This window comes from Phoenix dactylifera, unplaced genomic scaffold, assembly GCF_009389715.1.
Source record: "Phoenix dactylifera cultivar Barhee BC4 unplaced genomic scaffold, palm_55x_up_171113_PBpolish2nd_filt_p 001043F, whole genome shotgun sequence".
Taxonomy (NCBI): Eukaryota; Viridiplantae; Streptophyta; class Magnoliopsida; order Arecales; family Arecaceae; genus Phoenix; species Phoenix dactylifera.
The window spans coordinates 82,142-94,206 of NW_024068395.1; the positions used below are offsets into that span (position 1 = coordinate 82,142).

At 37.7% G+C, this 12,065-nt stretch overlaps 1 protein-coding gene across 1 annotated transcript; it reads left to right on the top strand.

Moving 5' to 3' along the window:
- The first annotated feature begins 1,351 nt into the window (after positions 1-1,351).
- Positions 1,352-11,329, top strand: LOC120107849 (putative pumilio homolog 8, chloroplastic). Its single transcript, XM_039121347.1, has 5 exons — positions 1,352-2,337; positions 2,457-2,619; positions 6,655-6,818; positions 10,863-11,121; positions 11,207-11,329. The coding sequence occupies exons 1-5, from the start codon at positions 1,424-1,426 to the stop codon at positions 11,312-11,314; spliced, it is 1,608 nt and encodes a 535-aa protein (XP_038977275.1). The 5' UTR covers positions 1,352-1,423; the 3' UTR covers positions 11,315-11,329.
- The last annotated feature ends 736 nt before the right edge of the window (positions 11,330-12,065 follow it).

The window sequence follows — 12,065 nt, forward strand, 5'->3', positions numbered from 1 at the left end:
TTGAATAATGAAATCTAAGTTGTCAATTAAATTATGTTAAGAAGTTTATATCAAGACTCATTAAATTATTAGCAATAATATTTACGCACGTAATAATATTAATTTATTATAGCTTAGCCCATGTGGCCTAGCAAAAAGCTTGGTGGTACTTCAGCTATCTTGAAATATTAAAATAAATATATTTATTTCTTTTCAAATTCAATTTTTGAAATACAAATAATTCTAATTTAAGTATAAATTATAAATAATATTTTATTTCAAATAAATAATTTAATTTACTTTACTTGCATGAACTCAAATTCAAAGGCTAGAATTTCGTTCCGATTCAAATTCAACACGGCAACACCAGTTGTCTCTCGAGTCTTGAGGGGCAAAATCCAGACCTGACGGTAAACTTACCTTAACTTTACCGATTCCCACTCCAACTTTAACTCTAGGTAGAAGCAGGGAAAAAAAAAGTTTCAGAATTAGTATTAAAATAAAGAGAAAACCCCATAAACCCACACATATAAATTTCGTCTCCCCTGCGTCTCTTCCTCTCTACTCCTCGCCTCTCCCTTCTCCGGTCTCTAATGGTCGGCCGCCTCCGCAGCAAACACCCCGTGTATCAACGCTCCCTCACAAACCCCTCGCCGCTTCCACACCGAAACGTTCACCGCCACACCACCCCCTCTCTCCCGATCCCTCTCGAAAGAATCTTTCTCTCTAAACCTTTCTCCTTCTCCGATCTTCAAAAACCCCCATGCCATCCCAATTCCCATCCCCAAATCCGCTAATTTTGTATTTTATCGATTGGATTTTCTTCTGAAACCTTTCTTCTCCCCATCTTGATCACCTTTCCGCTTTTTTTCTCGATCTTTCGTCGTTTTTTCGGCGCTTTTCTTCGAATTCCTGAAGAAAAACCGGCGAGCCATGAAGATGGAGAAGCAGAAGGAGAAGGAGATGGATATTCTCTGGGACGAGATCCCCCATGCAACATCGCCCCATCATCATCATCACCTCCCCATTACTCACACCGACGATCGTAGCGCCGCCGCAGGCGACAACCCCTGGCATGGGCAGCCGGTGCCTTATGACATGTATGTCGGCGCCGCCCTGCCGCAGCACCATGGGCATGCGCATGGCAACTGGTTGATGTCGCAAGGGGCGTCGTCATCGTCGGGGTCGAGCTCGATGTCCAGCGACGACGGGCTGCGCCGCTCGACGGTGCCTGGCAGCCACCAGCAGATGGAGGAGCTCGGCTTTCTTGATCGCCTCGATTCCATGCATGTCGGTAACGGCCTCGGGGAGGCGGGGATCGGGCGGCTCGGGAACGGCCCGGCCGACCCTAATGTTCTCCAGAGCGGGCTACGGCAATGCCAGTGCGTGGACACCCTTCCAAGAGGATTACAGAGTTGTTCGCCACTCCATTCCACGGAGCACGATGCCGTTTGACGACGAGCGAAGGTTTCTGGAGTTGGTCTACCAGCGCCATTACTCTAATTTACTTGACTCGTGGCTCCAAGCCCGGCGGTCCGGCGCCCCAGTTGCCTACCCGACCGGCTTCTATTTACAACAGAACTGGAAGGACGTGCTGAATGGCTTGAATGACTTGCAGCTAGGCAGCAATGATGGGTTGGGCCAGAACTCTCACCACGGGGGAGTTTATGATGGCAATCCGGTGACGGCTCTTTACGGGGCTTCGGCTGCTGAAGCCTTCCCGCAGCAGGGCGGAGTCGATCTTAATTGGAACGTCGGTTTCTTGAATTCACCGAGGTTGCCGGTGATGAATGGGGGGGCTGAGGCAGGGATGCCGGCGAATGGTTGCGTTCCGCAGTCCCAACCGCAGATAAGAAACCTCAGAAATGTTGAAGCTTTTGGCTGCGAGGATAGTTTAATTATACAGGGGAAGGGGCTGCCCTCTGTGGGGGACAATAGAAGGGAGTTCCAGAGGGAGCACAAGAAGTTGCCACGGCTCGATGACTGGCTGCATGTGATGAGGAGGAGCTCTGTTGTCAATGTGGATGGTGTCCACAGTCCGAGGCGTCCGTGCTCGCAGCTTTCGCCCCTTAAACATGATTATTTGTTGGATTTTGAATGGTATATTTACAACATTGCAAAAGACCAGCATGGGTGCCGGATCCTGCAGCGGAAGTTTGACGAGGGGAAGCCTCACGAAGTGGATATGATTGTTAATGCGATCATCAATCATGTGGGCGAGCTCATGGTGAACCCTTTTGGGAATTATCTCATGCAGAAGCTGCTGGAAGTTTGCACTGAGGAGCAGAGGATGAAGATACTTATTGTGCTCACGAAAGACCCCGCTGAGCTCATCAGGATCTCGTTGAACACTCATGGGTATTGCTCTTGGCTCATATTATTTTGTATTTACTTGTGATTCGATATCCTTCCTTAATCATGCAAAGTTCTACTTTAATTTGATCTAATTGGTGTTTTGTGATGCTATGTTGTTCCAGGACAAGGGCAGTGCAGAAATTGATAGAGACCCTCAAAACCCCGCCGCAAATTGCACTGGTGATTTCTGCCCTTCAACCAGGGTTTCTAGACCTTATCAAGGACTTGAATGGCAATCATGTGGTCCAGCGTTGCTTGCAATCTCTTGCACCGGAAGACAATAAGGTATGTATATATTTTTTTCTTCATGTTAGTTTAACTGTTGGTTGAATGCATTTTATGCTTTCTAGTTCATGCTCAAACTGCATTCGTGTTAATTGTTATGCATGGGAGAATGTAAAAAGTTAACTGATTTTTATGCACATGAGTGATTTTAATCTGTTTATTGTCACATTAGACGAGTTTTTATGATATTCATTGTCATGTAACTCTTCCTGTTGGATCAAGGTGTCCTGCTGTTTTTTCTATATGGTCATTGCCTACTCTTGCTCTCAAACTGCATTCGTGTTAATTGTTATGCATGGGAGAATATAAAAAGATAACTGATTTTTTAATGCACATGAGTGATTTTAATCTGTTTATTGTCACATTAGATGAGTTTTATGATATTCATTGTTATGTAACTCTTACTGTTGGGTCAAGGTGTCCTGCTGTTTTTTCTATATAGTCATTGTCTACTCTTGCTCTTTAAATATATTTGACTTAAATGCATTTAGTATAGACTTGAGTACAGAATTAGGACACATTGTTATTCCATTTGTTCTGCTACTGAACTATTGAATACTTTGTCCTTATTCAAGAAATTGATAATGCATAATGTTATACATAATGTAACTGCACGCAACAGTTGTTTCTCTTTCCTGTTTTCATGAAATTGTAAGAGGTCAAATTACATCTGCTATTTTCTCTTTGCAGATATATGGCTTTGTATGAAATGCATTTCTTCAAGTACAAATATCCTTACATACTGCTTTTTCCATTTCTTCTGATGTAAAACTCTTGAAGACTTGCTCCCTTGATAGTTAATTAGATTGGCCCATTATACAAAATATTCTGTAATATAACCAGGAAATCATGATTTTTTGGTAGATTTTTGTATTGCTTCCTGTTTATTTATGATATTTCTTCTGAATTTCTTAGGTCTCATGCACTTCAGCGCGTGTGAGATGTTTTGCCACATTGAACTAACCCTGCACTTATATCTCATCAGTAGAAACACTATAGCAAGCAAAAATGTCTAACTTTTTACATTTTAGGATGGAATGATGCACTCAGAGTGGTCATGTCATGCATATGAGGCTAATAACCTAAATACATTTATCATATTTCTCAAAGTTGCCCTTTTCTGCTGCTTCTGAACATATTTACTCATTAGATAGCATTTGCCTCTTATGAACGTTTCTCTGGGAAAGCATGAAAGCATGTTTAGTTACTAAGATATTCAAACTTTAATCTTGTACTGAAGGTATAGATAGATTGAGCAGAAAGACTAAGTGTAAGAGGTTCAGAGTTCATGAGGAAATAATTATAAAAGATGCTACAAAGGTTTAAAGTACTTTCCTTCTTATACTACCAAACTTACACTAGCAAAGTTCTTACCTTGTGAAAGATACTTGTAGAGTGCCTTTAGTATGCTTGTAAAATTTACAAATCAAGGGAGTCCAATAAAAGGAATAGTGAGGTATAGTTGGTTTGTGCTCTCCTACAAAACTTATTTGCCATTCAAAATTAGAAACTTGTGGTACAGACAAGAGGATCTTAAACTGACATCCCATGCTTGTGCTTTATTTGTTACCATATCTTTTTTGTACAGATCTGAATTTCTAATATGCTGCATCAAATATATTGCTGTTGATTGTAATTGTCAACAATAATTTTTAGGATACTATTTTTATCCCTTGACCTAAATTAAATTGTATTTGAAGTATCTCCTCAAAATGCTCAAGTTTATTTGGAAGGGTGTCCTCTACGACAATCTGATTGATGTTTTGACTTGTACAAGTAACTTTTTTTCTGGGGAAAGAATGTTCTGTTTTCCTTATTGGTGAATTTTTTGCCTCAAATATCACTCAAGACAAACACCATCCCTTATATACATTTGAGGATCATCATCATTGATTCCAAATCTTAATGGTTTCTTTTTTTCATTGGTTTCACCATTTTAGTGAAGTTTGCTTTAATGGCTTTTTGTGTATTGATCCTATTGCACCAAATATGTTGATGGTACTAGGAAGGGCATTGATTGACTGACGAAAAGATACTAATAACAGCTTGTCTAACTCCATGGAGAATTTAGTTAATCATGATCCACTGGTACCAAATACCTAGGTTATCACTGAATTAAGCTATATGAATACGGAGTGTTATTGTTTTTTTTAATATTCCTGGTAAAACTTTTATTTTGAATACATTGCTGCATCTATCAATTCATACCTGTTTTATTGTTGATATCCGTTTTCCTTATGCTTGGAAATGCACATGTTCAACAATTTGCTTTCTATGGAATTTTGACCATTAGTTGTGGATTTAATCTTGATGCATTTAGAAATGACATTGCCGGATCTTGAATTAAATTGGTAAGATGCATAGATGCATATCTATATATTTGAGTAGCACACTGACAAACTAGAAAACTTCTAGCTATTTAGACATAAAAGTACTTCTAGCTAAGGACATTGTAGCATTTAATGATAGTAAGATTAAGTAATTAACATTCTGAGATGCACCATGAAACATTATTTTCACATAAACTCATTTTAGATGCTCGTCTTGGAAGTTGAAGTTGTATGAATAACCTTACATGGCTTCCAACCCACTGAAAGAGACAGCTACAACATCTGAAGGATTTTAATTACATTACTTTTTGCTAAAAATAAGCTGTAAACATGTGGCTTAATGAACAATCTAATATGAACCTGAATTATGGTATATTTTGGGAGGACAAAATGATGAATAGAAGATTCTTGGATTTTAAGGTAAAAGTTAATAATTCGTGTGTACACTAAAAAAGCTGAAAATAATACAAGGATTAATCCACATGTATCAAAATATACTCAATGTACAAATGATACAAAACAAGATAAGATCGAAGTGCTAATGAGTATAGCTTTGGTTTCCCCATATCAACTATCAAAAAGGTTTCAAGATATACAATCAGGCATGAAAAGATTTGCAGTGTATTGAAGATGTGTTGGTGAAACTAGGGCAAGGTCATGAATTGATGTGTTAGTCATGGTTCCATGTTATGGTTTCACTTTAGAGTATCTTTATTGATATCAAGGTTTTGAATACTATGGGATAAGGTCATCCAGGTTTTAAATACTCATCGCTGTGTCTAGTGGAGGGCTCTACATGGATTTAAGGGTGTCGAGCACTTTGTCTATGCCCTGCTGGTGTTTGCCGTTGTAAAGGCCCAGCCAGCTTTTGAAATAAAAAACCACCTGCTGGGATACCAAGCTCGGTGAGTTAACAACAAGCCCCTGAATCAGGTTCCTTTTTTGATGATGCCTTTCTATGAATATGATGCAAACTTTAGGTCCTTGTAATAAGAGGCCTGGCTGAGCAGGCAAGTTGAGAAATAGAGAGATCTGATAAGTTTTCTCCATGGCTGGTGTTGTTCATGGAAGTAGCGCCTCCACCATTTACTGAGAAGACATAGGTTGAAGACATGAAGATTGATGACCCCCTGGTCACCCAATGCTTTTGGCCGATAAACTAGGACCAGATCTTGATTTATGTTTGCCATCCACAAACATTTGTCCATACAAGTAACCATATTGGCTCTCCCTTTATGATAACTACTAAATGTTCTGCCTCTTTACTCATCTTTTCCTTTTCGTGATACATGTTTCTGTATTCCACTTTGATGATCATTGCTATACTCTCCTCTTTAGACTGTGTTTGCATTCCAAGAAAGAAACTTGGTTTAAACTACTGCCTCTAAAGTCTAAACATAAACAAGTGGCATATGTCAATTTAAACTGTCTTGGGAGGAAAACACGAGCTGTAGACTTCTGAAATTGCTTGTGATTCACAAATGTACTTTCACCTTGTTCTAAAATTTTGCTAAAATCACCACTAGTAGTCCTTGATCAAATCAATAATGCATCTTAAGTCTGATTTGTAAATTTATTATACTTTCATCTAGTATGTACTAAATCATTTATTTTTTAAGTTTAACCAACTCCATATTATCACATAAAAAACTCCATTTTTGTTGTTTTTCATGTCATACCATTTTTATGTTTTTCTTTGTGACAGTTTATTTTTGATGCTGCTGCTGAGCATTGTGTTGACATTGCGACTCATCGTCATGGATGTTGTGTCTTGCAACGTTGCATAGGCCATGCCACTGGAGAACATCAAGCAAAGCTAGTTGCTGAAATTTCTGCTAATGGGCTTTTCCTTGCTCAAGATGCTTTTGGGTAATTATTATTTAATAACAAAGCAGCTTATTGTTGTTCACGTATATTTCTAATTTGTGATAGTTTGTTTTTTTTATCAACAATTCTTTCAATAAGCAAGAATATTTTTATAGTGAATATTTTGATTAACAACAGCTCATAGAGGTTGATGAGAACGAAAAATTTGCTAGGTTTCTACCATCCACTTGGGACTTCTTAATTAAAAATTTTATGTGGAAATCAGAAGTTTGTTTCCTACTTAAAGATTGTTTTGTAATTGATTGCATTTATCCTTTTCAAATATTATGAGTGATGGTATGCTGTATCGTACCGTACCGTACCGACACTATGATAGTGTGGCACCGATACAGGGTCCGGTACCGGTACGGCAAACCTTGATTATGACAACATATAGAGGTCTGCATATTCCAGGTTGATTTTTTGCCTATTAAAATGCATTTTGAATTCTTTGCTTCATGAGCTCAGTGGTCGTGGTCCACAGAAAGCTTTTATTCTGAAGAATGTTCACCTTGTACAATTTCGTGTTGAAACAAATCCATCTTGCTTATTCTACTAGCAGAATAAGTCTGTTCTTATATTTCTGAACCGGTAATTAATTCAAATCATGCTTAGAAGAAGCCTCTAATTCTGTGACCATGTGTGATATTTCCATAGAGTGGTGTGCTAATTCATTTATCTTTCCTAGATATTCTTTTATTATAATCTTGTGATCGTGGTCTAGTTAATCAAAGAATGTGACTTTGAGACCATCAACCTAGCTATGCTTGATAGTTCATCTCTTATTCTTTTCTGGTCTAAAACCTAAGAGTAGTACTATAGTCATGTATAATATGTTCCTTATTTTGATTTTCAATCTTTTGTGATATGAATTTTTTTCTGGCTGTGGTAAATTAGAACCATGTGCAATAGTGATCAGCACTGTGCTAATTTATTCCTTATCTGTGATATTCTTCTATCATAGTATTATGATTACAATTAGCTAATCGAATAATGTGATTCTGAAGCCATCAAGTTTGCAGTGCATGATTGTTTATCTCATATTTACTTCTTGCTCTAAAACCTAAACTGTCCACTTATATCATTTATGAATAATGAAATTTCTATGCTTCTGTAAAAAGAAAAATTGACCTTTTAGTGTATGAAGGTTTTTCTTGTTAAGTTGACATTCTTTATGAATAATTTGGCTTTGATCTTTTAACTATCCTCAAAAAATTAGAAAGAAAAAAATAATAAAATTAGTTTTTAATCTTTGGCATGATCCGTATTTTTTCGAAATGGATCATAATAAAATAAAATTGACAAACTAGTGAAAGCCAGTCGGTTGAATTCCCCCCTCCTTTAGTGTGAGAAAAAGCATTTATATGTGATGTGGCATCAAGCAATGTTGAACCGGCCTGTACCGAACCATCCAGTTTGGCGTTAAAAAATGATATCGGCCCGTACCAGCTAGGAATTGGTGTAAACCGGTCGGTACTGTTAAAAAATAGAACCGGCCCGTACCGGCCTGAACCGGCCGGTAATGGCTTGGAACCAGTGGATACTTGAACCAGGCTGAACCAGTGGTACCGGTTTGGTTCGGTCCGAACTAATCCGGTGGCCGACCGGTACGCCTACTGGTACGGTTCAACGATCCTTGTGTGGCATGATGCAATGTTCCATCTATTCCACTTACTTAAATTTTATTTATACTGTACAAATGCATTCATTTTCTCTGCATCGATCCTAATCTATGATACGATCGGAGTGAAATAAGGGATCTAAGGAAGAATAGTGGCTAGATTTTATTAGTAACAAGTAAATACTTTATATGTAAGAAAATCAAGATGTTGTGGGGATAAACACCAATCAAAAGACATGAGACAATCCAAAAAACACTTGATCATGATCAAATTTGTAAGCCTACTTGGGTATTGAGCATATACTTGTAAGAACTGAATTTTTTTCAATGATTAGTTGCAACTCCGTAAAATGGAATTTGGTAAATTATTTCTTACATAGAGTCATTATATATGTGGAGATAAATATTTGACATGTTTCTGAAAGGCAGTTGCTGGAACTATGGTTATATATTGAGTTGTTAATTCATTCTTGGACTTGTTTGAACTTATAAATTGAATAAGGACCCATCTCATCAAACTTGAAGTAGTGGTGTGATCTTCCAAAATATCATTTGGTCAAGATTTTCTAATGCCAGACACCTTTTACATTAATTAGTATGTATGCAATTAATGCTTTAATCCCAGTCCATAATGGTTTCTTTTTCTGTAAGTATATAAATATAAGCTTGGTTTAAATGTAATATAGAATGGTGATGTGTGGAGTTGGAGAATATTTTGAGTTGAAGAATGTATATGCATTTTCTCTCTAGTACCTGAGTATCTGCTTGTTTGTCCTAGACGGGCCTCTCCTAGTATTTTCAATTGAAATGGCTGTTTTTTCTAGAAATGGTGCAAATTGAATACATATGGAAGTGATCTTAAGAATTTATTCCCAGTCCTCTCCCAAATTTCTTACGCTACAAAATCTTCCTTTTAAACTAATATTTTAATTCTAGTTTTATGTTAATGTTAGGAAATACATGTAATTGTAAACTATGTGAAGAGTTATGCTTTGAGAGGTGAAAAGTGGCTAGCTCCTCTGGGGATGGATATGGATGATACTTTAAAATGCTTTGCATATTCTGAGGGTGTGGCATAGAGGAATTTCGAAGTTCCAGAAAGTGGAAGCAGCCTTTTGTCAGGCATTAGCACTATGAAGGGAGCTTGACCAAGGGCAAAATTTCTTAAATCTGAAGATAAGACACAGTTATTCAGTACTTTATCAAGTAAAATTCGTGATGTGTTAAGAAGATATGAAGATTTAAGTTTGGCTTGAAGAGTTACGGCACTTTACCTGAGAAGTGAGAAACTGCTGGATGATCCAGAAATTATGGTTCTGCTGCTGAAACTACTCCTAACACTATTGTCTACAGAAAACCAATTTTCCTCAATATTTCTGAGTTGTTTCAGTGCCCATCGATACTGACTTAGCATGCACTAGCATCAACACCAGCTATAGTGGTGTTGGCTGCTGTTTCATGTGCAGGTTCAAGATCTATTAAATTTTCAGAGATTAGGTTTGGTATTTTTGGGTCGATACTAGGTCCTAAAGCCTGGAAACTAAGGTCTAAGGTCATATTAGATTATGTCTTAGCCAACTTCCTAATGATCTTGTCATATTAGATAGTGGTCGTGCTTGTAAGATAATGTGTTTCTTTCAATGATCAGATCATCTTTTCTTCTCCCTACCCTTCCAGCTTACTTTTGGAGAGAAGCATACTAGTCATGAATCAAGGTCGAAGTTAAGGACTTTAGACTAGTTACATGTTAAAGTCATTCCTTGGACATTATATGGAGTAAATGTGATTAAATTCTATCTGAGATCTATTTCAAAATGTCATTAAGATGGAAAAGCAAGGTTATCTCATGAAAAATTTCTTCAGAGAAATCTAAATAGTAAAAGAAACATTAACCTAAGGGATGATATATGATACTTGGGCACTTTAGATCTAAGAGGATACTCAGAAACAGCTTTCATATATGGATATACGAAAATGCCTTGGGATGGCCTGCTATCTGACCTAGAGAGGTAGCTATCAGAATCTGGCTCTGGAACTTCATAACATTGGCTGTGAATTCAGAATGATGATGACACCAACAAATGAATAGTAGTTTGACATGCTTCATAAAGTCTACCATCAGAGGTTTCAAGAATTTCTCATTTAGGAATTCTTTGTGCATTTTGACTCCAAGCATCTTGTAAGAAATTAATTTGGTAGGTATTAATCCAGCAAATGTTTATTTTTGTGGAACCATTTACAAATTTCAAAAATCCATAATCACTAAGCTTTTCTCCTTATATGATCTCTTTTTATATATTTTTTATATGATGCAACATTTTTGACCATACTAATTTTTATCCTAGGTAGATGCTAAAGTTAGGGTCCTCTGTTGTTTTTGTATCACTGCATCCTCATACTTATAATGCTTCTGTTTTGTGCCTCAGAAATTACGTTGTTCAGTATATCCTAGACCTAAAAAGTCCATCAGCAACTGCAACTTTGGCATCCCAATTTAAAGGACATTATGTAAACCTCTCGACACAAAAGTTCAGCAGCAATGTGGTGGAAAAGTGCCTCAAAGTTTTTGGAGAAGAATACCGAGCACAAATTATTGTGGAATTGCTTTCAGTCTCTCGATTTGATCAGTTACTGCAGGACCCTTATGCAAATTATGTCATTCAATCTGCCCTTGGGAATTCCAAGGTTTCTGCCACCAGCTTACTGTTGATATTAAATAATAATTTTGTGGGTTGATATAAAGCCTCTAATGTCAATGTTTTCTTTCTAGGGATCTCTCCATGCTGCACTGGTCGAAGCCATCCATCCTCATGCTGCAATCCTTCGAACCAGCCCATATTGCAAGCGGATCTTCTCCCGAACACTGCTGAGGAAGTGATGTGCATTTTGGACGGTAAAGAGGCCGTGTTGTTGTCCTCTGTTCACTAATAGACTATCAACGTAACCTCCTGATTAAGTGTTGTCAACTGAAAGAGTCTGAGAATACCCGTTGTCAAGTTTTGGTGTCCTTTTGCTGTTAGTTATGCGTGAGGGTGTAGTGTTGTAAAAAGAAGCAATTTTGCTTCCAGCTACCTTGGAACGTATGTAATGTGGGTATATTGTGCATCGACTGTATTATTGTCTGCTGTGACTTTGATGACCAGAACTATGATTATCCTCCTGTCTTATAACAGTTGCATCATATGCAATTGTACAATGTAGTAGCGGTACGGTTCCCTAGTCCTGGCTCAAGCCGATGTTAGACATTGATGTTCTGGATATTATAAGATATTAGCTGTTGTTGGATTGTTCCACGTAATGTTCTTTCCCTATATTTTGCTTCTCAAATCTTCACGATTTGGTATTCAATATGGAGACTGATTGGTTTTCCTGTTTTTAATGGTTTGTTTATTTAGATTTTATTTTAATCATTGTACTTATCAGACAGTTTATTCTGGAATCATAAGCTCTTATGGTACTCGTCAGGGCGTCATAGCTTACCCTCAGCCATGAACTTGTCAGAGCTGGGAAGTCCGAATAGCCTGCCCACTGTCATATACATGAATCCAATGTAATCGCATGACTTTTGTCAATGCTCTCCTTCCGTTTTGTTGAACTGTTTCTGCTGCTTTTCATATGCTGAATTCAAC